Source organism: Emys orbicularis, chromosome 3, assembly GCF_028017835.1.
Source record: "Emys orbicularis isolate rEmyOrb1 chromosome 3, rEmyOrb1.hap1, whole genome shotgun sequence".
NCBI classification, from domain to species: Eukaryota; Metazoa; Chordata; order Testudines; family Emydidae; genus Emys; species Emys orbicularis.
Genome location: NC_088685.1, coordinates 201,784,263 through 201,812,250, shown reverse-complemented (window position 1 = coordinate 201,812,250; position 27,988 = coordinate 201,784,263). Strand labels below are relative to the sequence as shown.

The window sequence follows — 27,988 nt, the reverse complement described above, 5'->3', positions numbered from 1 at the left end:
ACCCTCCCATTGATTCTACAGCAGGGATCTAATTCTCCGTTAAATTCTGTGTTGAATGGGGTGAGCTCTGAGCAACAGAGCGCCGAGGGATAAATCTGCTACATAAGAATCTACTGCTGCAGTTTCCTTTTCTCTTGCTCAGGAGGGATGTAGCTTCCATGACAGTTGGAAACAGGGGCACTGGAATGGGGGTGGGGGAAGGACATTTCCTGAGCCAGTCACCTCGCACTGCCAGGGACTGTTCTGGCAGAAAGACTGGTGTACCACAGCACTCCAATGACCCCATGAGGGAACAACAGTTACACTTCTGAACTATTAGCCAGGGCTGAGAAAGATGGTGTCCCAAAGCAGGGTCTTTGGGCTGAACACTTGTAGGAATCCTATCCTTTCCCCAGCAAGTTGTGGGGAGGCTTGGCTTCTCATGTGCGTATTGCTCTTGGACATTGGGTGACATCTTTCATAGTCACCCTCTGGCTATTAAGTATCTAGAAAGTTTTTTGAGATTTGTGTAATGGAGTTAGTGGAGGGTGGAGATAAGGGTGTGTGTTGTTAGGAGTGTGATAAGGTGGGGAGAGAGAGAGAGATGAGAGAAATTAGAAAAGAGAAGTGGGGGAGACAAGGTTATCTCTTGAGGTTAACCCCAGAGCGCTGATTTTTACATTTATAAGTTCTTGTAAAAGAAGAAGAGCACCTTACAGAAGCTTAAGTGAAATTTGATAGTCTTTCAGTCCATTTATCTAAGGGCTTGTAATTCCCATTTCAAGATGAAACCATAATAAATATTGGGCAAAGAATGTAATTGTTTGTCGAGGGCATGTTGATAAACAAAACTAAAAAGTAAACAAAACTAAAAACCTGTGTATTGTAGACTTATGTGCTGGGGCTAGGGTGAACAGGTATTGGGCTCAAAGGAACATTAAGGCAGTTTAATGTCAACTTTACCTGTGTGCCTCTGGTTTTTCAAGATTTAAGCATCATTTGCCTTTGAGCATGTATGTACTTTATTCCCCTTAGACCAGTGGGTCTCAAACTTTTTTATTGGCGACCCCTTTCACACAGCAAGCCTCTGAGTGTGACCCCCCAACCCCGTAAATTAAACACACTTTTAAATATATTTAACACCATTATAAATGCTGGAGGCAAAGCGGGGTTTAGGGTGGAGGTTGACAGCTCGTGACCCCCCATGTAATAACCTCCTGACCCCCAGTTTGAGAACCCCTGCCTTAGACAGCTTTGTTTGTATTTATTCTATGTGTGTCATAGAATCATAGAATATCAGGGTTGGAAGGGACCTCAGGAGGTCATCTAGTCCAACCCCCTGCTCAAAGCAGGACCAATTCCCAACTAAATCATCCCAGCCAGGGCTTTGTCAAGCCTGACCTTAAAAACCTCTAAGGAAGGAGATTCCACCACCTCCCTAGGTAACCCATTCCAGTGCTTCACCACCCTCCTAGTGAAAAAGTTTTTCCTAATATCCAACCTAAACCTCCCCAACTGCAACTTGAGACCATTACTCCTTGTTCTGTCATCAGGTACCACTGAGAACAGCCTAGATCCATCCTCTTTGGAACCCCCTTTCAGGTAGCTGAAAGCAGCTATCAAATCCCCCCTTATTCTTCTCTTCTGCAGACTAAACAATCCCAGTTCCCTCAGCCTCTCCTCATAAGTCATGTGCTCCAGCCCCCTAATCATTTTTGTTGCCCTCCGCTGGACTCTTTCCAATTTTTCCACATCCTTCTTGTAGTGTGGGGCCCAAAACTGGACACAGTACTCCAGATGAGGCCTCACCAATGTCGAATAGAGGGGAACGATCACGTCCCTTGATCTGCTGGCACTGCCCCTACTTATACAGCTCAGAATGCCGTTAGCCTTCTTGGCAACAAGGGCACACCGTGGACTCATATCCAGCTTCTCGTCCACCGTAACCCCTAGGTCCTTTTCTGCAGAACTGCTTCCTAGCCATTCGGTCCCTAGTCTGTAACAGTGCATGGGATTCTTCCGTCCTAAGTGCAGGACTCTGCACTTGTCCTTGTTGAACCTCATCAGGTTTCTTTTGGCCCAATCCTCTAATTTGTCTAAGTTCCTCTGTATCCTGTCCCTACCCTCCAGCGTATCTACCACTCCTCCCAGTTTAGTGTCATCTGCAAACTTGCTGAGAGTGCAGTCCACGCCATCCTCCAGATCATTAATGATCCTCCAGATCATGTGTCCTATTGAGACACATTGATATAGTTAAGGTGAGTCAAGTTTTTACAGGTTGCTATGGGCATTTGAGCCCACCTGCTGGGTTTTGCAGAAAAAACTGCTCTTCCAACACCACATTTTGAATCAACTGTATCACAACCCCGTTACAAACAGGTGATAAGTTGTAGTGTGCTTTCTGGGTCCTTCACAAGTAAGGTAAGAATATGTGCATTGTGATATGTCCGCCGGATGGCCTTCAGTAGACTAAAAATCTTAGGTGTTACTATGCATGGGCTAAAGTGATTTTTTTTTTCTTTATAACTCTTATTTAGCCAGGTTTTTTTCCCCCCCTCAATCTTGGTAAAGCATGCCCTCTTCATCAAGGACTCCTTACGTACTAGATTTGAAGCACCAAAGTTCAGCCACTTGCGTTTTGTGCAGGGCAATAGTTGGGGAGTGAGGAGAGGCAGTAAGATTTTAGTTTGAAAGTGGGGGAGATTTTTTTTCTTCCAGTGTAAATCCAAAACCGATGAAAGGATTTGCTCAACTTTAAACATGTCACCTTTTAGCAGAGACCAAGCATTGAAAATGTCAGCCCCAAAGGGGAACGTGTCCGAGCATGTGGAAATGAGAATGAAATGGAAACTGCATTACAACCATAAATGTAGAGGTACCTATTGATGACAACTACAACAAAGTTATTGGGTAACTAGGAAGTGACAATACATATACTTCAGTGGAATTCGAAATAAATCATTATAGCAACAAGAATGAAGCTAGAGTAGTTTGCTATCTCATCAGAACCCTGAGGTGTATGTGCAGAGCGGTCCCTTGGGTATGACGAATCGGGGTGACCACTCTGGGCCCCACGCTCGGGGGGTCCCCACGGGCCAGTGCGATTGGCCAGCACAGTCAGTCCCAGAAGTGAAAGGTCGGTCCCGGAAGTGACGGCTTCGTCACTTCTGCCCCGGGTCCTGCACCCCCCTAGGGACAGCTCTGTGTATGTGTATAGATTAATTCAGAGTTTTCCAAAGTTTTGCATATTTAAGGGATATTAAAGATTAGCAACACATATTTTTAATTAAAACATGTACATAAAGTTTGTAATCTGCTTTAAAGGTGAAATGTACAGTATGTGTACTAAATAGGGATCATTTTAATGATGTATTGTTATGCCTTCTGGCATTTTTATTTTAAGACTTTATTAGAGAAATACAAAAAAGGAAAACTGTAGTTTGATTTTAACTGTTTGACTTAGGTCATTTTATTTTTTTAAAATACATTTTTATTAATTATATTAAAAAGTGCTTACACAATACTTTAGCAGTATGTGAGAACTGTACACCTAAATCAATAAGTAACCTTTGCAATATAAAACTGTACTGCATCCATATCCATAAGAAATCAGAAATACACCATCAAAAGGTTTGATTCTGTAGTCATTACAGGTTTGATCTAGCATCAATTGAAGTCAATGGAAAGGCTTCAGTTTCCTTCAACCGGCCTTTGATCAGATCCTACATGAACAAAAATATTGTTTTGATTGGAAGATTGTGCCCTGATTTTATAAGTGGTAGAGGTATAAGCTCACACAGAAAATAGACACCTCCCCCCCAAAAGGCTAGACAAAATATTAAAGATATTAATCACTTATTTTATCAGGCAGTAGGATATTAAAACAGAGAATGATTAATGATTTCTTTATGCTGCTTCCATACTATATCAAAGAGCGTTTTTTTTAAACAAGGTAATAACCCTAGGATAAATCATTAAAATGACAAGTATTAATAGCTGGATGGTGGAAAATGATTTATGTGGTATTGATATGAGGTATAGTAAGTCAGCCAAGTCATCGTACAATTTCATTAATTTTGTTTATGTACAGTAGTCCTACAAAGTTGATTAAAATGATATACATGTTATTACATGATCTTATAATTACAAGTACCTTAATTTCAGTATGCAGCTATCCGGGGATACACCTTGTTGTGTGTATCTTAAATCATTATAACTTATGGCTAATGGTTCTCTCTTTTTTTTTAACTTAATTAAAGTTGTATTGGATAATTTGTAACTAGTTGCTGGCAACTTTTTTTTTTTTGACTTTTTGTACTCTAAATGCACCCAAAAGTAACAGATGTCAAATATATTTTAAAACACACATTTTACTGCTTTGACCTTTGTAACTAGGGTGACCAGATGTCCCGATTTTATAGGGACAGTCCCGATTTTTGGGTCTTTTTCTTATATAGGCTCCTATTACCCCCCACCCCCTGTCCCGATTTTTCACATTTACTGTCTGGTCACCCTATTTGTAGCCATAAAATATAGCCCCATTACATCAGTTAGCAAACAATCAGACTGATCTTTCACAAGTGGCATTGAAGCTTTTGCTGTATTTATTCATTCTGTGTGTGCTATTGAGACACATGAATAGAATTCCTCTAAGGTGAATCCTTGTCTAGCTAAGGTGCCAAGGACTCTGCAGGAAATTGAGCCCACCCTGCTGGATTTTGCAGGAAGGACTGCTCTTCAACTGTCTCCATAGCATAGTATTTATAATGTGTATAATATGACACTTCCAGAGAAACACTATCCCAATGGAGGAATCACAATCACTATGTAACTGCACAATCACTATCACAAAAGAGGAATTATTTAACAGAGTAAGTATTCTGACTTCTTGATGTGGAAATCACTAAGTATTCCTTTTCAGCAGTTATTCGTAAGCTAGTTATTTACCAGGTCATTCATTATATTCATTTTAGAGAGAGACTTCATCAAGGGATCTCTCAAATCCATTTGTAACGAAGATAAAATACTGTTACACAGTGCTTCCTTAATGATTCTATATTGAACTTGAACAAAATGCAAAATTAAGAAAAGCATGGATGGTTAGGAAGAGAATAGTTTAAAGTGAGCTGAGAAGGAAGGACAATACAGTCTTGTAGCGGGCTTGAAAGAAAAGAGGTGGTATGGATTAGGGTAAAAAAAGTAGAAGCAAAATCTCTGTTCAGTTCTATGCTTCAATTTACAGTGATAGAATAAAATTGCTTTAATAGATTAAAATTGTAGAAGGAATTCAGATAAGAGAAACAAAAACGATTAAAGGGCTAAGGGACTGAATTTATGCATAACATAGTCAAATGATGATTATGGGATATGACATCCATCTACAAGTATTTGAAAGAGGTAAACACTGAGGTGGCAAAGGAATAATTGAATGGTTCAAGGGCTATAAGTAGGGATAATAGGATGAAATTGAGGAATGGAAAAAGTCTGAATGTCAGGGAAAAATCCTAAAACTGAGTTCTGCTAGTATGAGAAACAATCTCCCAAGGGAAATGGTATAATTTTGCTGTGTTAGAGATTTTTAAAACTAGATTGGACAAAGTACTGCAATAGAAAATTTCTGTAGGAAAAATCCTGCATTATTGTTTGAAGGGGCATGAACTCAATCACTTAATGTCTTCCTCATATCTTAATTTCTAATAACCTTAATGTACATTAGATCACTGAGTTGAGATGGACATAACTTATTACCAGGGATCCTAGAAATCCATTTGCCACTGAAAAATGCGGAATTTGTGTTTTTTCAGAGAGACTTTAGTTTTTACGTTTTGTGAAAACATAAAAACATATGAACTATTCACTAAATTTTACTGAAAGTACCAGTGTCACTTATTCAGTATGTTCAACCTCCCCCTCATGCGGTTGATTTTTGAATGTGCTTTAAATATACAGTGGAACCCCATTTATTTGATCTAATTGGAACTGGGGCCAGATCGGATAATCAAAAATTGGGATAATCAGTAGAATTGGCAAAGAGCTTTCTATCTCTTATTTTAAGATTGGAGGAGGGGTGGCTGATAGCCCGACAGCCTCCCGGTGCTGACAGCCTGAGCCCCATCACTGTCAGCCCCAGGTGGCTGGCGGGTCGGCTAATATGGAGAGCCAGATAATGGAAGCTTGAATAAACGGGGTTCTACTGCATATCAATAAAACATTGCATTCAACTGATACCTACATATATTGTAGCTAGGAAAACTAAAGTTCAGCATTTCATTTTAATCACGGAAAAACACAGATTTTAATTTTTTTATTGGAGAATTTTGTTTTTTTAATCATGGAAAAGTAGGATCCCTGCTCATTTCCTCATGTTACTGTCTAGCACATGAAGCCTATCATGCATCTTTCTGTGGGGGGTAAAAGTGGTCTTATTCCCTAAACAAGAGTTGACTGAAAAAGGAGGCCATTCTCCAGCAGGATGGGTGTTGGTGTAACTTGTGGTGACATGAGAGATTCTACCTGAAGAGTTGCATTATGTTCCCTGATCACACAGATGGTCCTTAGGCATGTGAAGATGAGGATAGGGACTTGACACCTGCTGTACAAGAGCTACCTGTTTGATCTAGGCAGGAGCTTAGCTTCTGCCTGCGTTCTCTGCAAGATGTGGGACTATGGTGTAGTTATCGAGAAGGAAGGGGCTTTATAAATTAAATTGAAAAATTGATGATCCTGAATGAAGGGTGGTAGAATCATAGGATCTGTTCTGAATGCATCTCTTGTTTGTACCAGTCCACAGCCAGTGAAAGTGTTGTGGAGGTATTACGTACTGAAAGCTGTATATTGGCTAAAATATTTTCTCTGTGCCTCATCTCCATCAAATAAGGAAACCTAAATGAATAAGCGGCAATGGTGGGTCAGTTGCAGTTTCTTATATCTGGGTAATTTTTAGATTAAAGTATTTTTTCCCCTTTTTTTCAGGATCCCCATGCTGAAGAATTTGAAGACAAAGAGTGGACATTTGTCATAGAGAATGTAAGTCGGAACATAGTCATGTTTTTCCTTTTTATGTGTGTGACACTTAATGATTTTGAAGGTTCATATGCCTTGTATTAAGACTATTGAAAAAGGGGTGGGTTAAGTTTGAGCTGTTAAAACCAAACCTAAAACATTACACCACAATAATAACAATAAAGTTGCCTCATTAAAATAACGGTTGTATATAACTGTATTGAAATCCAGTTGGGATGCAGAAATATTTTGCAATGTAGGGAAGCAATTTAAGCCAACATCAGGAGCCTTCTTGCTTTAATTTCATGAACACTGGAGGGAACATGTGTGTTAAGAGCTAGGATACTAAACCTGTAGTTCTTGAGTTGCATTCAGCTCTTCATGGTCTCATGCGCAGCTCTTTTCTTTTTCTGATGATAATAGTTAATGCTTATAAAATGCTGTTCATCTGTAGGTGTAGACGTTCGGACTCACCCCTGCGGCGCCTCCTGCTGGTGGTCCAGGGAATTAGCTCACCAGCCTCTGGAGCGCCCTCTGCAGGCCGGTGATCCGACTTGTCGTCCTCTGGCGCCCGTGTCCCTCCCAGGACCCGGTGCCCCTATTACTGGGATGGTGCCCCCTGGCAGTACCCCACAGATCTGGGTCTCCCCTCCCTGGGGAACTCCCACCCACTATCCCCACCTTGCCTCAGCACTAGGCCACTGCCAGTCACCATCTAGCCCCCACGCCCTGGGGCAGACTGCAGTATAGGCCACTCATCACTGGCAAGGAGGGGTTGGACCTGCTGCCTTGGCCTAGCCCTGGGCTGCCCTCTGCAACCCCCAGTACTCCTTGGCCTAATACTAGGCCACAGCCTGGGGCTTTCCAGGCTGGAGCTCCCCAGCTCCTCAGTCTTTCCCCAGCCCTGCTCTGATTAGGGTGTGGCTCAGCTGCAGCTACTTCCCCCAATCAGCCAGGGTTTTACCTTGGCCAGCCCCAGCCATCTGCAGGGCTTTTCCAACCACTCAGGGCAGGAGTGGGTATCCACCCCGCTACAGTAGGATTCCAAAATTCTTTGCAAAGGAGGTCAATATCATTATCCCTATTTCTCAGATGGCAAAACTGAGACAGAGGGAGGTAAAGTGACTGGCCCAGGGTCACTCAGGCCATTGATGGAGCTAGGATTTGAATCTAGGTGTCCTGGATTCCAGTCCAGTGCCCTCTCCACTAGATCATACTGTGCTTGTCTTGTGTGTTTAAAAAAAGACTACTTCTTCAGGTTGACCTCTGTGTATCCCCCTTATTGAGACAAAAGTGATGTGCTTTCAGAACTCTCTAGGAAGAGTTGATGAATAAGTGAAAATGCACAAGATGGAAGGCGGGAATAGGGAGATCATATGAAAATTAAGAAAAAAGCCCTCAAAATTATTGAGAGAGTTGTGATAAAATCACAAAAATCGGCAACATTGCACAATATGGCCAGCAGAACCTTTATGATAGGTGATGGTGCAATCATATTTATGTATTTATAATATAAGGAAAGAACCAAACTTAGTCCTACAAATTCAACTTGGATTCTGAGAGTTAACAGAAAAAAGTACCTTTTGCTTGTAAACTGAACATACTTAATGAAGAAATTATTGCAAGACAAACATGGTATTTCACAATACCATTGAGTCAAGTTTTAGAGCAGAATCGCACTTTAATCACTTGACTACTGCTGAATTGTTCAAATACATCCAGTGAAAACCTAGGGGTGTTCTGGGTTGCTTAAACAACAAGGAGTCTGGTGGCACCTTAAAGACTAACAGATTTATTTGGGCATAAGCTTTCGTGGGTAAAAACCTCACTTCTTCAGATGCAACCCATGAAAGCTTATGCCCAAATAAATCTGTTAGTCTTTAAGGTGCCACCAGACTCCTTGTTGTTTTTGTAGATACAGACTAACACAGCTACCCCCTGATACTTGGGTTGCTTAATAGTACCATATACATCAAAGTAGAATCCATCTGTTGTGCTTCTTAATATGCCAAATATTCTAATGTTCCATTGATTTCAATATCCTGTTAAAAGCGGAAAGTTTGTCTAGGAAAGGGCCATCAGCAAAGTAGTTCATTTATACTCTTGGTTTTTAAATGTCAAGTTTCTATTTTATATTTTATTTATATTTAATATTTATATTTACTTTGTAAGAATTGCTAAATAGGATGTAGCTTAGTTATTGTTTATCCGTTGTTTCCTTTTTTCACTTAGTTTATTTTAGTTACTGGAAGTCTCCAGCTCCCCTTTTCAAGAGTGCTCCAGAGCTAAGCAAAGTATTCTGGAAGCAACAATGCACCATACGTCCCTTCAGTCCACCCTTCTGGGTATACTGTATTTGGGTTCCTGTGGCCTTGGTGTAAGTTCTCTTTCAAAGATTACAGTGGGCACCTCATGTACTATTGGCAGGACACTACCTCTTTTTCCTTTTACACAGGGAAAGATGTTGTAGTCATGTGCTCTAACGTGATATGTGGAAATATCCTGAGGAATGAGCAGCACATGTGAGTGCTTAGGGGCTCTGCAGTCTTGTTTTGACTTGGCAATTCCCAACTTAGCCTTATTTCCACCACCACAACCCCTGGCAGTGGCACTGAAAGGGGAAGTAACGCTGGGTTCAATATTCCTCTCCCCTTAGTAGCTTGCAGCCTGACTGTCATTGGGACAGCCCTGAGATTATATATGTATAGATTATGCAGACTTTTCCAAAAACAGTATTGAGGCAGGTATCTCTTTCATTCAACATCTGAGTGAAGTGCCAAAACAGGACACTGGAGTTCCTATGTGACCTTGGGCAGGTCATTTAGCTGCTCTCTGCCTCAGATCCCCATCTGTAAAATGGGGACAAATAGTACTTCCCTATACCTCACTGGGGTGTTGTGACGATAAATACATTAAAGATTGTGCGGTGCTCGAATATTACAGTAATGGGCACCATAAATGTATCCAAGATAAATACTTTTTAGTCAAAACTATCTATCAGTGTATTAAGAAGGACAAAGCAAGGAGGCAGAGAGCCTATGCTAAATCTATTCATCACCAACTTCTCCCTCTTAGGAGCCAATTCTTTATAGGTTTGTGAGATCTAAAATTTCAAAAGTGAACTTTCGCCTCATGCACCAAACTCAGTGCCCTTGTCTGACTCTGTCAGACTCCTTTAGTCTTCGTGCTCTGCTTTTTATCCAACTCCAGGCTCAGCGATAATACTAAATATTATACAGAAAAAGGCCTTAAGTTCATTAAAAAAAATAAACTGCAAACCACAAGCTGCTTTCACAAAGAGCTGCCTTGTAAATAGTCAACTAGAATATGGTTGTGCTGCATTCTTTGTTATATACACGTGTCCTTCAGGAGTGGATTGAGGCCACCGACTCACATAAGCTACCAAATACCCATCTGCTTGGGAATGTTCAGCCTTCCATGAAACGTGCTTGATGTGAGGAGCTAGTCTGGAAGTGAAAGTTACATTTTCACCAATCTCCTGAGTTATCCAGTCCTCCAACTCTGTCTTAATAGCTGTTTTTTGTAAAAGGTGATTGAGAGCTGCACAGCAACTTTAAATCTCAGGTATAGTTTTGAGATAGACTTGAAAGCTATAGGTAAATCCAAAAAAACCTGTTTTGCTAATATACTTGAGAAGTTGGAAAAATCCTTTTTTAAGGAGAATAGCACCACTCAGTGGTGAACAAAGAAATGTATGTCTGTTTGGTTGAGAAACTAGCAGTTCTATTACCTTGGTCGGATGCTTACTTACACTTCAGAATAATCAGTTATATAGAACACCCAGTTGTTGAATATATTTTTTTTAAATCTCTCAACTCCCTGGAAACGAGACTTTTGTATCCTTTAGCCTTTGGACTACTGTCACTGGAAGTAGTCATAGCTTTGCATGTTTTGAAAAAAAGGAACATCATTGTCATTGAATCTATGGAGGAAAGATTATAGCCGGTAATATTGGGACACTTTAGAGCCCTCAAATGTCCTGTGTTTTTGTGCAGGTTGTTTCTCTGCCCTCAAATTCTGCAGGATTCCTCTTCTTGATATTTAGCAGCACCACCAAAGAGTGATAGCAAAGCCCAAAACGATTTTGGGCTAGGAAGTTCTTTCATTAACCAAAGAATCTACATCCTAGTATAATAGCTCCTTTTACCTCTAGTTCTTGAGCCAGAACATTATTCAAACCAGCTAAAATACAGTAACAAAGAATTGTTTTTGCAATACTTCAGAATGGCAGTTCCACTGTGCCCAGTATGCCAGATCACGTGTATTTAGCTTAAATTTGTAGCATCAGGTCTCAGTTGGCTAAGAGTAATAACTTGATTCAAAATTATTCCTGGTTCAGATTCTTAATTAGCAGTGGGTGTGGCATGTGTGCAACCTGGCCCATTAATTCCCATAATTTCACTGTAAATAAATGTGTCATAAGCTTTTAAGTTAACATCTACAATTCTGTGCTTTATCTGATCCATCTCCTGGTTCAGTGCTGGATTTTTCCCTACAGCACTTTTAAATGCTTTGTCTAGTCTAGTTTTAAAGTGCCCCAACAAGGGGAATTTCACCATTTCCTTTGGGTAACAATTCCACAGATTAATCCATCCCACTGTCAGCAAATTTTTCTTAATATTTCAACTTAAATTTTCATTTTCTCAGTTTCTTCCCACTCCTTGATGTTTATTTTCTTTGTATATTTATAGATGGCTCTATTGTCCCCAATTCCACCTTGTTTTAGCCACGCTATGAATATTTTGCTATCTGCATTTTCCCCCATCAGACAGATTTTCCAGTCTCTTCATTTTGATAGTCTTTGCATGTTGGAGAGTGAGAATTCCATAGCTAGCAATTAGACCTGTACCATACTCTTAAAGGGTAATGGGTTTTCAAGCGATTAAGGATTGATAATTGGTCTATCTTACCCACTCAGTTCAGAGAGCAATACCTTCCTTCATTGAAAAACTAACCTGGAGAGATACTTTCTCTAACAGATGATCATCCCTTCCCTCATTTCTATAGTGCAGTTTGAACAGGTACTGTATTTCACTCTGCTGGCCCTCTTTCCCTTCATGATCTAAGTCTGGGCCTCCAACATTAATTGTTCAAGAGATGACTTTGGTTGACCACTTCCTTGGAGAGAGGATCAAGAAGAGACTTTCCAGTAGAAAATATAAGTAACAGGGAGGAGATAAGTCTATTAACATAATTAGTATCTCATAGTTTAAACTGTGTGCAGAATTTCAGAACTTCTCCCATCTAAGTGAGAGAACTGTGCATAATTATCCAAGAGTGCTTTTGTCTCTAGGATACTTTCAGCATTTAGAAAATTTTTAAGAAGTGCATGATCTAGCCTGTGTTCATGCACAATTGAGCTTCCTCATAAAGTTGGCCTTTGTTAACACCTCCCTAGGAGACACAATTGTAGAAATGTAGTGAGTTTCAAATAAAGGCCAGTTATGTAGGGAAAGTGCAATGTCACTTAAGTACAGGCTGTATTAAATGCTATTTGTAAATTTTCTTGTTGAAGGGAAGAGAAAGTGATGGGGGACCAGGGAGAAGCTGTGAGGCAGAAGTACAAATGGCATTTGTAGTAGCTGCTAAAAGAAACCTCTAAAGGCAAATTGGTCCCAGCATTTTGAAAACTTTCACTCACCCCCCCCTGCAAGGATGAATGTAAAAAAGTCCTGATTTTTCCTTCCTATTATGTGCAGAATAATTTCTCTTCCTGTAAACATCACAAGGAAGAAAGGCAGGACTTCCCTCTGAGAGAAGGTCATCCATTGCATCAAGTTCTGTCATGGATTTATGATACAGATAAATGGCTACTACTAGAATCTGTCTGTCAAACTCATGTTGTTTCTGGCTTAACAGGTCTTCGTCATCCTGCTCAGCTAATCCTTTATGATGGTTCCAGATCTTGATGTAGCTCTGGTTTCTCTGCCAGCTAGTAAACATGTAGATCCAAAGCCAAGTCTCGTTAATGTTTTCCAGGGTTCATAGTAGGCTCCTCTGTTTCCCGAATTTTGTATCGATTTCACATACCATGTTTATCACCATTCTATCTAAATGCCTTTTAAATAGGGCTATAGTTACAGCACCATTTCTCTAAATCATAAAAGTGGTCATAGCTGCATCCTTGACATTGACCTTATTCCTTTTTTTATGCAACCGACTTATAGATTCATAGATTCCAAAACCAGAATCCAAAACCAGAAGGAACCATTGTGATCATCTAGTGTGACCTCCTGTATGACACTGGCCATAGAACTTCCCAAAAGTAATTCCTACAGCAGATCTTTTAGAAAAACATCCAATCTTGACTTAAAAATTGTCAATGATAGAGAATCCACTGCAACTCTTGGTAAATTGTTCCAGTGGTGAATTGTCTTCTCTGTTAAAATTGTACACTTATTTCCAGTCCGAATTTGTCGAGCTTTAACTTCCAACTATTAGAGTGTGTTATACTTTCTCTGCTAAATTGAACAACCCATTCATTATTAAATATTTGTCCCCCATGTTGGTACTTATAGACGGTAATCAAATCACTCCTTAACCTTCTCTTTGCTAAGCTAAGTAGATTGAGCTCCTTGAGTCTGTTGCTATAAGGCAAGTTTTCTAATTCATTAATCATTCTTGGGACTCTTCACTGAGTCTTTAGTTTTTCAACATCCTGCTTGAATTGTGGACAACAGAGCTGGACACAGTACTCCAGCAGCGGTCATACTGGTGCCAAATACAGAGGTAAAATAACCTCTCTGCTCCTACTTGAGATTCCCATTTATGCATCTGAGGATCGCACTGGCCTTTTAGGTCACAGTGACATACTGGGAGCTCATTTTCAGCTGATTATCCACCAAGACCCTCAAATAATTTTTAGGGTCACTGCTTCCAAGGATACAGTCCCTTATCCTATAGGTATGGCCTACATTCTTTGTTCTTAGACGTGTATTTATATTTAGCTGTATTAAAACACATATTGCTTGCTTGCACCCAGTTTACCAAGTGACCCAAACCATTCTATATTAGTGACTTGTCCTCTTCATTATTTACTAAAACAGCCAATTTTTGTGTCATCTGCAAACCTTATCAGCAATGATTTTATGTTTTCTTCCAGGTCATTAACAGTTTGTTAAATAGCACAGGGCCAAGACTTATTAGAGCTGCATCTTTGCTATATGCAGAAAGAGCAGTGCTTCAGACTTTCCACCTTTCAACCACTGGTCCTGCAGGTGAATGAGAAGTGCTCTTTCTTACTTCTCTATCCTTCACTTGAAGGTGATTTAAGACAGGATTATAAAGAAAAAACTCTTTCTTTTCCCTTGAATAGCATGAAAGAATAATCATTGACATGTAGATACAATCCTCAAGTGCAGACTCCTGACTGAGGATGCATTCCTGGAAGTGACTGTGCTCTGTGTGATGCTATGCCCACACAAAGCTGCATTGACACTGGGGATCCACACAGTGGATTGCACCTACAGCATTGCACCTACAAAAGGTCACCTGCGGGATTGAAACTGAACTGATAAGATGTTCTAATAGTGAGATATTGTCCTGGATCCTTTGCATATGTATCTTCTACACTGATTTTTCTGATATTCAGGGTTGTCCTTTCAGAACAATTGGGTAGGCTCTTTTAGTCTTTTTGAAGGTTAAGAGAAGAAAGCATCATGAAGGAGACACATCTACTGAATCCATTCCAAATTCTCCTTATCAGAGATGCCAGCCTTTTACATTGAGAGTGGTTTATAATTAGACCTCAGAAGTGTGTCTTTTTTTATAAGATACACCCATGTTGCCGGATGTGTTTACATACTTTAACAAGCAAGATTATTTTTAAAAATTTCTTCAGAAAACTATATCCTGCCAATTCGCTGGGCTGAAGAAGATTGTCTCGCTAAAAGCTTGTAATATTCTACAGCAGATAAATATAGAGGTTGACTGATTTAAGAGGAAAAGTGAGGTAGGGCTCTCTTCTCTTTTGTTGTCTATTGCTCTCATATAAATTCCAAGAACCCAAACAAGTGTTATGGGTCATGTCAGTAGTAAATCAAGTGACACTCAAGACAAATTAATTTCTGTTTCAACCCCATGTATACTAGTTATGAATCATTAATGGCTGAAATGTGGGACAAAACTTCAAAATGAGGGGAACATGAAAAATAATACTGTAGGGAAGTATTGTGCTGTTGTTTCCAAAGTTTCTGTGGAAAAATCACACAAGATAGAACCAAAGACAGTGAGACCTAGGTTGAAATTCTGGCCCCTTTTGAAGTTGGTACAAGTTTTGCAGTTGACTTCATTGGAGCCAGAATGTCAATCCTGGTGTTTAGTTCCCCTCTCAATTACATTGGTTTTACACTGGTGTTGCTACACTGAATTCAGTGGGATAATTCTTGATTTATACCAGAATCAAACCCAGGGTCTGGATGTCAGCAGACCTCTTCATTTGGCTAATTCTACTTCTAGATGTTTTGAAACAAATACCAATTCATCACAGTAACTTGAAACTCCTAGCACTTTTAGCTTGCTTTGCAAAAAAGGACTGGAATATCTGATAAGGTGATCACTTACTTCCTGATCAGTCACTGATCAGTTATTGTAGAATCTTGGGTATCTATTCTAGTGTATTTTTCAAGCCTGTGGAATCTTAAGTTTAAATTGAGTATTTGATTTATATAAAAAGCTACATTGTTTGTTTTGTATTTTTTTCATGAAATAATGTTTGACTTAAAATGAGAGAGAACCAAGTTAGCCTTTTTCAGAATTAAATGCGTGCATTTAATACTTTAGAATAGGAAGCTCATAGTTCAGACATGCTTTCCTGGTCCTTTAATTCCTCTGTCATATTTTGCTGTATGTGATTATGTGAGCTGTGACTGGCTGGCTGTGTAAATGAGGCTGGATATTCTGGTCTAGATATAGCTTGGAATTAAATGCTGTTTTGTCAGCCATCTCATTCTTTCTGCTTTAAATTTAATAGAAAATCAGAAAAGTTGTTTTTCTTTTTGCTTACATTAAATATTTAGCACTTTGTTCTAGTTCAGAAATTTTTGAGATTAGGTTTTTGGAGAAAACTCATAACAGTCCTTGTCTTGATTGGCTGATCTGTTTCTGAAGGAAAGGGTATGAAAACTTCCTGAGTTTTGCAATGATTGGGTCTGATCCTGCATTCATTACACATCCTCTCAGCATTGCTTGTACACATTGGGTGAAATCCTGGCTGTATTTCAGTCCATAGCAAAACTCCCATTGACTACAACAGAGTCAAGATTTCACCCAGTGTATTCAGTGGGTGTGTTGGGATGTGCAAGAGATGCAGGATTGCGCACAGTATTTGTGGATGTTTTTCCTTCTGAATGTTAGAACACATGAACATGAGACACTGGCAGTACTGGCCTGAGCTAGCCATAGTGTAGGCAGATGCTGTGTAAGCTTTTCTAGACAACTTCATTTAAATTCTGACCTGAAGCAACCCTTATTCCTGAGCAAAGCCTGCCAGTCGTGACAAATTGTGCTAAAATATGTAGTACTGTAACTTCATCTGCAGTGGATGTTTTACTTGTGACCAAACAAATGAATCCAGGTGTCCTGAAATAAGACATCATCTAACCCTCTTTAAATTCATATTATATCATTTGTTAAAGTGACACTATAAGGTTGAAAAAAACAACGTTTCTGACCTAAATAAAAGTTTTGATAATTCAATTTCAAAGAACTTTTAAAACCTACTTTACTTTTTACCATTTATGCTGTTAACATTTTACTCGTTTTGGGCAATTTAAACAGATTAGTCAGGAAATCTTTAAATTCAATCCATCTCTTTTCTATTGTACTTTTGAAAAATATTCATTAAACATTTGCTAATCTGAATCTTTTCCCAAAAAAGGAAACATTGGGCCCATTTATCCTATAAATGATGAGAATTGCTTCTGATGCCATATTAATGACCATGCACTGTAACATTTTATTTTATAATTATCTCTATAAACTGAATCAAATATTTTAATCAAAGGGCATTTTTTTTACTAGGTGACCTTGCTGGTGGGGGATGTAATACTACATTCATTGTGTTTAAAACATCTCAGTTTTAAAATAAGAAAGTGGTAGAAAGTGTCGTATTTTGTGATATTTATACTACAATTATATTAAAGAGTTTCATAGATGAAAGATGGAAAAGGGAGAATGCTGGGAGTTGAATAGAATGGCCTAGTTATTACATTCTAGTTTTTATAAGCTCAATAAATGCTGTAAACCATAACATTTACAATGGAATGAGTTTGATGACACATAATTTATATGGTTATTATTGATTCACAGTAGTAAAGCGCAATCTGTTTTCTAAATTGCTGGAACCATTTTGTTTAGATTTTTTCGTCTTACTTCCTGCTAGTTACCTTCTAATATCTTTCCTATAGTGGAGAGTGTCCTGTGTGAGACAGCTGACCAGAGCTGATATCAGATTCTTTACCAGCTGGAGGGAGGAAGCTGATAAATAAGGCAGTCAGCTCTGGAAACAAACCTCTAATACTACATTAGGCATGTTTAAAACCAGCAGTGTGTGTTTCAGCAATTCTTAGCATATGTTTATTCATAGAAAATCAGCAGTAAAATATACTTGCCGGTGCATACAAGAGTCTGCATGAGGTCTTTTCTTTTTCAAACATCAAATATCAGAACACTGTCTTGGTAATTGTTTTACAGTGGGGTTCTAATCTCACTCCAGATGTAAACTGAGCTGACCAACTTGTCTTTTGATAGAAAAGTATTTGTTTTAAGAATGTTCAACGTGCCCCTGTTTGTTTGTATGTACACACACACACACACACACACACACACACACACACACACACACACACACACACACACACACACACACACACACACACACACAAAATGTTTTCTCTTGATACTGTGCAAAATTTTTTATTTAAAATGCTGCTCTTTGGCATAACGTGATATACAAATCTCATTTTTGACCTTGGGGGACAGTGACCATTCAGCATATACCACTATTATGGAAAGGGTATAATGCAAGATACTCAGTATAAGGGAAGACAAAATTGCCAACATCATTTAATGAAAAATATTTTTTGATACAAGTTGCCTCCTAAGGCAGATAGCTTGGGAGTCCAGTTAACGTGCTGATGGGTCTGAAATTGCATTTGAACAGTATGCAAAAATATGTCTCTAAAACAGTATGCAAAAATATGTCTCTAAAACAGTATGCAAAAATATGTCTCTAAAACAGTATGCAAAAATATGTCTCTAAGAGCAAACCCTCAGAATATCCATTATTGTGTAAAATTGTAATTCTGTATTAAATAATTGGATGTGGGTATAGTTGCCAATAACTGGAACCTAATGCACTACATAGTTTTGATAATATGTGACCACCATAAAGCGCTGGCCGGCTGACCAAAGGGTTGTGGTTTACACATGCTTTTAGAGATACCATGTGGCAAGGTAGTAGAGCTGAGTGATTGTTTTCAGCCTCTTAGAATAGGTTGCTAGCCATCTTGCTACTTTCAATTATGTGACAGTTACATCAATTTTAGAAGGAACTGAAGCAATTGGTCTTCATAAGATATTTGATACCATTAAATTTGGCTCCACTCCATTTAATTTTCTATTTGTTTTTCCAGTTTATTCTTCATTTTAAAGGAGTACTACTTTCTCAAATGATTTTTATATGTAATTTATAACTCTTGCCCTCTCCCCGTTCATTGTTTTCTAATCTCATAGGGCTTTGAAAATAAAATTTCTCAGACTATATTGGCTCTTATGTTTTGAATGGTAGCAATATAAGTAAATCTTTAGCTATGGGTGGAAAAGAGCTAGGCCATTCTGGAGCATTAAAATAGGGGATGTGTGGTAAAAAGGTGGTGAAGTCTGTTAATTGGGGAGCTGAAAGAGAACAGTGGGCAAGTACTGAACGGCATATTCATCATTTTCAGTATCTCTGAGGAGGAGTATGTGTCCACAATGTTCTAAGGGCTGATTTAGGTTAAATCAGTTGTCTGCACTCAATGGGTACGTCTTCACTACCCGCTGGATCAGCGGGTAGCAATCGATCTATCAGGGATCGATTTATCGCATCTCGTCTAGACGCGATAAATCGATCCCCGAACGTGCTCCCCGTCGACTCTGGAACTCCACCAGGGCGAGAGGCGGAAGCAGAGTCGACCGGGGAGCTGCGGCCGTCGATCCCGCGCTGTGAGGACAGGAGGTAAGTCGATCTAAGATATGTCGACTTCAGCTACGCTATTCTCGTAGCTGAAGTTGCGTATTTTAGATCGACACCCCCCCCCCCCCCCCAGTGTAGACCAGCCCAATGATATGGTAACCATGTGTTTCCCAGGTGTTTGAAAAGCAGTGTTTAATGAGACACCCACCGGGATTAACTCAATCTATTTTTGCCAAAGAAACATTTAAAAACAAACAAAAACACAGAACCAAATACCTTAGAAGTAAAAGAAGCCAACACCATTATCTTTTCTACCATCACTTTCCAAAATGTGGGCATCAGAATCGGACCTTTCTTAAATAAATTCGGTGGAGTGATATCAACAGATCACAGCATCAAGCACCACACAGTACTTTCCGCTCTAATCAAGCAGAAGACAAAACAAAATGGAAAGCTTTAAAACAACTAGAATATGAAATCCTGAGCACATTTTCTTGTGTTCAGATGTATTCAGATTTGTCATGTTTAAGCACTGATATGGAGGCTAAAGGCCAGGCCTTTTTTGACTCATCAGAAGGTAGGTGTAGTGATATTTACAATGAGAAGTAAAATCCTGAGTGCTGTCTGAGCCACAGACTGCTGAATCTCAGCTGTTTGTGTGGTATGCAGAATTCTCTCTGACTCTCCTGGAGGAGTGTTTTACAGGGTGAAGCTCTGATTGATTTCTAGGGTGTAGCATCCGAAAGACCTCACTACACCTGAAGTGGTGGGAGCTGTAGGCTTGTAGGAAAGGGTGTGTGATCCCTTTAAGGGCCAGACAGCCAGAGAGTGACTTGCTGCGGCAGCTTCCAACCAGGTCAGTGTGGGGATGCTGACCCTTCCCTCCACAAGTGACTGGAAGAGAGGGGAGAATACTTTGATCTACACCAGTGCAGGAAAAGCTTCTTTTACCTGGACCAGGCAGGGAAGCACCTATGGAAGTAGTTAAATACCAGGTTTTGTTATGATCTGCTGTGGACATTGTTAGTTGCTCCTTTCTTGGTGGGACTGGGAAGGAATTTTCCCCCTCACCGCCAGATTGGCCAACGTGAGGTGTGTGTGGTGGGGGGCATGTTTCACCTTCCCCACAGAGGGTTGGGGGCTTAGGTGGAGCAGACATGAAACATGTTAGGCTACGAGGTTGCAACTTATTATGCAAGCATAGGGTGGATGTCCAGTGTATGTGCTCCATAGGGAAGGGATATGGTGATCAGATCAAATGGATTGGTAAGGGATTTAAAGGAAGTTGTCTTTAAAGGAGCTGAAACAAGGGAGATTCGGGGGGTCCTATGACTCGTATGGCAGGGATCTAACCCCTCCTGCTTTATAGCCCCCTTAATCTTCATTTGAGGTGGGAGGTGGCGAGGTCCCAGAAGTGGTTTGGCTGGGGTCCAGGATGGGTAAAGGGGGCAGCCCCCCGCTGGGTATACATAACTGATTATGGAATTATCTGCATTGCACACTTTTATTTGCGGTGTACTCTGACATTTAGAAATGAAATTGCAGCCTAATTAAACCACATCCAATTTCTCCTCTCCTCCTGGCATAGGTGGACAACTGCAGCTTGGCTAGAAATTATTGCTAGAGTAGATAGGAAAACCTTTTTGAAAAATGGTGCTCCTACTAGGGTCTGACCTGCCTGGATACACAGTTCCCTTTCTGTGATTAACCCAACTAAAGAAATGAGACTCTTCCACCATGAAATGCATGAAGGCCTGTTGGCAGCTTCCCAACAGTTGAGACCAGCTTTTCACTGCTGCAGTTACAGGGGCATTTATTTCAAGCAGCTTGAGAAGTGTAGAGGCAAAGCTGTGACTGAGGAAAAGCAGCAGGCAGTCCCAGTCCTGTGAAAAGCACAGTAATTGCAAAAGATGTCCCCTCCTACCTGCCCCCCTAAAAAAAACAAAACAAACCCCTCAAAAGTGGCTAGAAATCGCTTTTAAATCTCAGAGCTGAAGAAGCAACTTTGGAGCTGCGGTGAGTACTTCGGTGCATGTTAGAATACACATTACAGACCCCTTCTATCAGGGATCTCTTTATGACCTCTGACAGATGGCAGGCTAAAATAGCCAGGTAGGATATATAGCTTAAAGACCTCTGTTCTGTTCACATTCCCCAGTCTTCTGTGGGGAAAAAATGTATTAGATTTAATATGGTGCTGAGCGCTATGATTCTTGTTTGATTTGCAAAGTTACATGTGAAATAGTTGACACCTAGGATCTGTATGTACACTGAAACAATTATTGTACCAGAGACTCCTTGTCAGTCAGAGCAGCAGAAATGTTAGCTAAGAGAAGCTGCCTGTGTCTAGATACCATACTGTAAAACAAGTTGCATGAGAATTTTGGAGGACAGACATTCAAGGTAGTTAAAGAAATCAATGCCTTCACTGCAGAAGAAAGTGTTGAGACGTTAAACATTTTATGGTCCTCGGAAGTCTCCGAGCTACAGAAAACATGGATACAAATAATGTGTTATCAATGATCTCTAAATAAAAATGGTTTGGTGGGTGGGGTTTTTATTTTTTGTTCTTGTTAGTGGGATTTTCATTTGAGATATTTTAATGGTTTCTTAAGGAACAGAAATGAATGCCAGTTATATTTTATAGGATGCATTGTAAGGATATGTATCAGGCTGATGTTTTCATAATTGTGTCATCAAGCCATTAATTATCTCCTGTTTTGTGCCATCAAGGACTATATTTTGTATGTCACTTATAATTTTTGTAGAGTAGAAGGCGGAACAAATATTTGTTCCTGTAAGAAATATAGAAGGCAGGCAAATAGCAGTAAATTACTGAATCTGTCAAGTATTCTAGGCCTTCAATTTGTTTAATTAACAGTTTTTATAAAGCCCACTTGTGTCTATCCTGAAAGCAAATGGAAACTGTAAGTTGTCATCTCTCTCAGGAATTGGCCCAATACGAAGAGAAATGTTTCTGTGAACCTTAAAAAAAAAAAAAATGTTGAAAATTATTTACAAAAAAAAATTCCCTTCATTGTTGGAAACCTAAACCTACCACTATTGGAAACTAGTTTTAGAGAGCTCACTTTCAGAGACTTGTGTGGCTAGATCCTCAGTTGATGTAAATCAATGGAGCTTTTCTGACTGATGCCAGCTTTATATTTTGCTCAATAGGGCATAAAATGTAAAAAAACAATGCTGTCTAGAACAAAATGAATTTACTGCACATTCATCACCCAAACTAAGTAAAGTGTAAAAATCAAACAGCAAGAAATTTGAATTTTAAGAAATTTGAAGTGATGTGTGTAATACAGGTAAGGAATTTTTGAAGTTTTTATCTTTATTCCTTTTAAACTAAAAAGGCTTTTATTTATTTTTAGTAGAAATGAAAAAAAGAAAAAAAACCCAAACTTTTAAACTGAAAGGTTAATTAAAATGAGGGAATTGTCAGCAGTTTGTTCCTAACGTTGCAATCTGTAAAGGAAAGGAGAAACCAAACGAGAATATATGGTCCGCTAGTCTTGCAGGGAACAGATAAATGCAGCAAAGGAGGAGAATGACCTAATGCAAGCCAAAGTGGAATAAGGGCAAAGGAAATACTCAAGAAAAAGTAGCCCTTTAGTAAATGAGAGAAGCCCAATCAATAGTGCTGACAAGGCTAATCTACTTTTATCAAGAAAGAAGGATACAATGATTTGAGTAATGAGGATTTTATCTATAGAATAACAAGTAATGGAATACTTGGAAAAACCCTAACCCTAAAAATCTGTTGGTGCAGAAGATACTGTAAAGTTGGTGTGCTTGTTTCTTGAATCCTGCAATTAAACCCTGCTCTGATAATTAGTTATAATTTGTGCTGTATCATTTTGATTATATATTATAACTGTAGGGATTGATTGTCATAAGGAAAGATTACAAGAACTAAATTAGCAGACTGGGGCTAAATAAATAGTGTAGACACTCTACAGTTACGGTGACTGTAGCTGTGGGACAATTCTAGTAAGTATCCTGGCTGATCATACTGCAACTGTTCTGGTTTTAATGCAACCATCCAAGCGGATATCAGGCCTCCTGTCCCCACCTCTTCATCCAGCTCTGCTATCTCCCCTTTCACTGAAGCTGCTGTCTGCCTTCTCCTGATTATAAAGCTATAAAGCTTTCCTTCTTTCTCTTTTTTTACATTTCAGTAACTCTTCCTTACTGTATTTCCCAAAATTACTACACAGTAACTCCTCACTTAACGTTGTAGTTATGTTCCTGAAAAATGTGACTTTAAGCGAAATGATGTTAAGCGAATCCAATTTCCCCATAAGAATTAATGTAAATGAGGGGGTTAGGTTCCAGGGAAATTTTTTTCACCAGACAAAAGACTACACACACACACACACACACACACACACACACACACACACACACACACACACACACACACACACACACACACACACAGTATAAGTTTTAAACAAACAATTTAATATTGGTACACAGTGATGATAATTGTGAAGCTTGGTTGAGGTGGTGGAGTCAGAGGGTGGGATATTTCCCAAGGAATGCCTTACTGCTAAATGATGAACTAGCACTCGGCTGAGCCCCCAAAAGTTAACTCTCACACTCTACAAGGCAGCAGGAATGGAGGGAGGGGAGACAGCATCGCAGACATAGACATACACCGTGTGTGTGTGAGAGAGAGAGGTGCATTTCCCCTTTAAGTACGCTGACCCTACTCTTAAGTACACTGCCTTGTTAATTAGATCAGCTTGCTAAGACCGCAGCTGCTGCCAGCAAGCTCCCTCCATCCTGAGCCCTGTCGTGTGTCCCCCCTGCTCTATGGAAGATGGGGAAGCAGGGTGCAGGAGCAGGGGGGAGGGGGACACCCTGACAGCCCCTCTATTCCTCCCCTACCCCCCGCACAGCAAGCAGGAGTCTCGGGGAGTAGCTACAAGGCAGAGGGCAGGAGCAGCACATGCCAGTGGGGGGAGGGACAGCTGAACTGCCGGCAATTGATAGCCTGCTGGGTGGCTGCTGCACAGGAAACTTAGGGGAGCTGATAGGGGGCTGCCGGTCCACCCTGGTTCCAAGCCCCCACCAGCTAGCTGCAACGGGCTGCTCTTCCTGCAAGCAGTGGACAAAGCAGGCGGCTGCCAAACGACATTGCACAACTTTAAACGAGCATGTTCCCTAATTGATCAGCAACGTAACAGCAAAACAACGTTAACCGGGACGACTTTAAGTGAGGAGTTACTGTAGTTGAATTGATGCCTAGTAGTATGTCAGAGGCCCATTGTCTTTCAGCCTCCTAATTGAATTGTATATATACTACCATTATGTACATTAGTGAGATGGTCTCTGATTTGGAATGATCTATAATGTATTTTGGTAGCATGTATATTACTGAATTGGGAAGATGTCTGTCCTACCAAGAGGAAACAGGTTAAGAGTGAGCGCAAGAGGTGTTTGAGGTTTGGGGATGGGGGAGGATGGAAAGGATAGGCACTTCCCGCCACGACAAGTGCCAATCCCCCTCTGAACTGCCAAACACCCCTGGTGCCCTGGCCTGGGTTAAGACGACATTATTGGACCCTACATGCACATACTGTGGATCTATGTATCCTGACAAGAGCTGCCTGCTGTGGTAATGGTGGGTCCAACATCACTGCTCCCTGGGGACTACCCACTGTGATGCCAGTTGTCAGGCAGAGAATGAAGTCAATCCAAGAAAAAGAATCCAGCCTCTGAGCCCCCTCACATGCCACCTTTCTGCATGTGTGTTTGGGCCCTTTCTAATACCACCACAGCAAAGACATGTGTGGGGGATAGTAGGAAGAGCTCCACCCACACAGTGTGTTCTGTTGGAGTGATGTTGGCATGATGAGTCAGAGCACTAGCTGGATCGATCTCTGGCAAGGTGCTTAAGTTGTATATTCAGTTTGTCAGTCACTGGCAGTCTTGTCACGCCACTTAAGCCTTTGACGTAAGGGCTGGCTAAGTAGCAGCATTCCTTGGAACACATGCTTTGGAATTTGTTGGTCTTCCATTTTAATATGTTCATACCAAGAAAGCTGCCAAAATCAAACCAGTGACGGAGGCAGTTGCTCAGTTCACCTTTGAATCGCCTCATTTCTGAGCTTGTCCTGCTACTTTGTTTTCATAACCTGCTTCATACCATGAGAACCCAAACCATCAATCCAGTGTTCTTTAGCTTTCCTCAGTGCCCACATTGCACTTCAGTACAATAGAGTTGGTATAACCATGGTTCGAGAGCTCTGCAGCTTGGTAGCAAGCTTGATGTCACAATGTCCCCACACAGGTTGCTGAAGGGTCCAAAACATAGCAGCGGCTGCTGCTATACAGGTATCCACATTTTTCGAGCATCCCCCAGTACTGTGTGCCGCTGCCCAAATATTTGACTGCTGCCAGCTGCTCAGTGTCCCATTTGGACAGGTTAATACTGAGCTGGTTGTAAGCTGGAGCTAGAGGCTGCTTGGTGATAATGGCCATGAACTTAGTTTTGTCCGGATTAATAACCTGACTAACGTGCATTGCTTCTTGCTTGACCGCGTTATGCCATCAGCTGCAGCGATTCACCAAACGGAGCCAACAAGACTGAAACCTGTGAAATCTGTGGTTATGATAGGAATCGTTATTGAGTATCCGGGGAAATGGCTAATTGTGAGGTGTATTAGTCTGGTGAATAGTCTCACTAGGGAAGTGGTGGAAGCCCCATTACTTGGGTCATTAAAATGACACCCAACAAAGCTCTGGAGAATATACCTAAGGGAGCAATCCAGCACTTGTGGGATGATCTAACACAGTGGTCTCTAACATTTTTACACCCAAGATCACTTTTTGAATTTAAAGACGACCCAGGATCTACCCCGCCTCTTCCCCAAGGTTCCGCCCCTTCCCCCAAAGTCCCGCTCCGCTCACTCCATTTTCCTCCCCCCTCCCGGTCGCTCGCTATCCCCCACCCTCACTCACTTTCACGGGGCAGGGGGTTACGGTTCGGGAGGGGGTGTGGGCTCTGGGCTGGAGCTGAGGGATTTGCAGTGTGTGAGGGGGCTCTGGGCTGAGCCTGGGGCAGGGGGTTGGGGTGCAGGAGGGAATGAGGGGTGCAAGCTCTGGGAGGGAGTTTGGGTGCAAGAGGGGGCTCTGGGCTGGGGCAGAGTATTGGGCTGCAGGAGGGGGTGCTGGCTTTCGGAGGGGGTAAGGGCTGGGCCAGGGGTGCAGGAGGGGGTATGGGTTGCTGGCTCTGGAAGAGGGCTCAGGGCTGGGGTTTGGGGTGCAGGAGGGGGTTTGGGGTGCAGGAGGGAGTATGGGGTGTTGGCTTGGGAGGGGGCTGGGGGTTGGGGTGCTGGCCTCCTGCCGGACAGCACTTACAGAGGACTGCTCCCGGTTGGCGGCGCAGCAAGGCTAAGGCAGGCTTCATGCCTACCGCAGTTCCACGCTGCTCCAGAGGGGGCCAATGCGCCCCTGTGGCCCATGGGGCGGGGCAGGGAGCACGTGGCTCCGTGCCCTGTCTCTCTCTGCAGGCACCACCCCCTCAGCTCCCATTGGCCACAGTTCCCTGTTCCCGGCCAGGGGGAGCTGCAGGGGTGGTGTTTGTAGGCAGGACCAGCGCCCTGAGACCCCTGCTCCCCCCCCACAGGGCTGGGGGCTGCGCTGGCAGCTTCTGGGGGTGGCGTGGGGCTGGGGCAGATAGGGCGCAAGCCCACCTCTGGAGATCAGGATCGACCAGTTGATCGTGATCGACCGGTTGGTGGCCACTGGTCTAACAGGTCTTTTCTATCTTCAGTTGTGATAATGTGAAAGATTTTCTTCTGTGTTTTAGTGACGAGCCTTGAAATGGTTTTAAGGTACAGTATGCTTCTAGATTAGGAAATATGGGATATGTCTTCACTAAAGAATTAGCCCGGGGCTAAGCCTGGGTGACATCATTAGTTCCCCTTCCATCCATACAGTAAAACCTCTAACCCGGGCTTGAGGGTGCTAGCTAGGTGGGCTAGCAGACACAGTTGATGGTATAGGTTTGAGCTTACTTTTTGCTTCAGCCCGGTCTGGCAAGCCACCCATTTTGCAAGTTCTCCCACAGTGCACTGCAGATTAATTCATGGAGTGGCCCAGTTCAAGGCACTGCTAATAACCATGGGGCATCCTCTCAAAATCTGGTCTAGCAAACAGGCCAGTACAGCACTATTGGAGATACAGCCACACAAGTCTGGCACTAGTAGGGCTTTGTATTGGGGATGCTCCACCCATGCTCGGCTACCCTGGGCTGACTCTGCGGTGAAGACATACCCTGGTTTGTCCTGGTGAAACCTCTTCCAGAACACTAACTTTGCATAATGCTGTTTAGTGTACTATAACCACTTGATGGCACCCTTTGATTTGGTACATACCTCATTAGTAATAGCATAGTGCAGTGTAGCTGTAGTATTTGTAATGGAATAACTTGTAAGAACTAAAGACTGCAAGGTATCTGGTTAATGTAGAGATGAAATGAATGAAACAGCAAGGCTAAGCTTTCCTGACCCTTCATGAGAGAATAGATGAAAAAAGGAAGAATAAGCCATTGTGCCGAAGGGAGATGATGAAATTCAAGATCCACACACATAATCTCTGGCTCAGCCTCTGAAATGTTAATCCTTGGGTAGAATTATTTGAGCTGTAGATTGCAATTTATCATCAAAATGGCACTGTGTCAAACAATACTTCTTGTATGTGTGATGTTTAGAACTATCCAATTTTAATATAAAATGGTTCACAGAGCACTGTCCTGACATTTAAGTAGCAACTCGTTAAGCTCAGGAT

At 41.2% G+C, this 27,988-nt stretch overlaps 1 protein-coding gene across 1 annotated transcript in view; it reads left to right on the top strand.

Annotated features, from left to right (window-relative positions):
* The window catches only part of EHBP1 (EH domain binding protein 1), a 331,567-nt gene that overhangs the window by 88,754 nt on the left and 214,825 nt on the right, over positions 1–27,988 (top strand). The window contains exon 5 of the mRNA XM_065400845.1: positions 6,952–7,005. Coding sequence (XP_065256917.1) covers positions 6,952–7,005 — 54 coding nt within the window. The remainder of the gene's footprint in view (positions 1–6,951; positions 7,006–27,988) is intronic.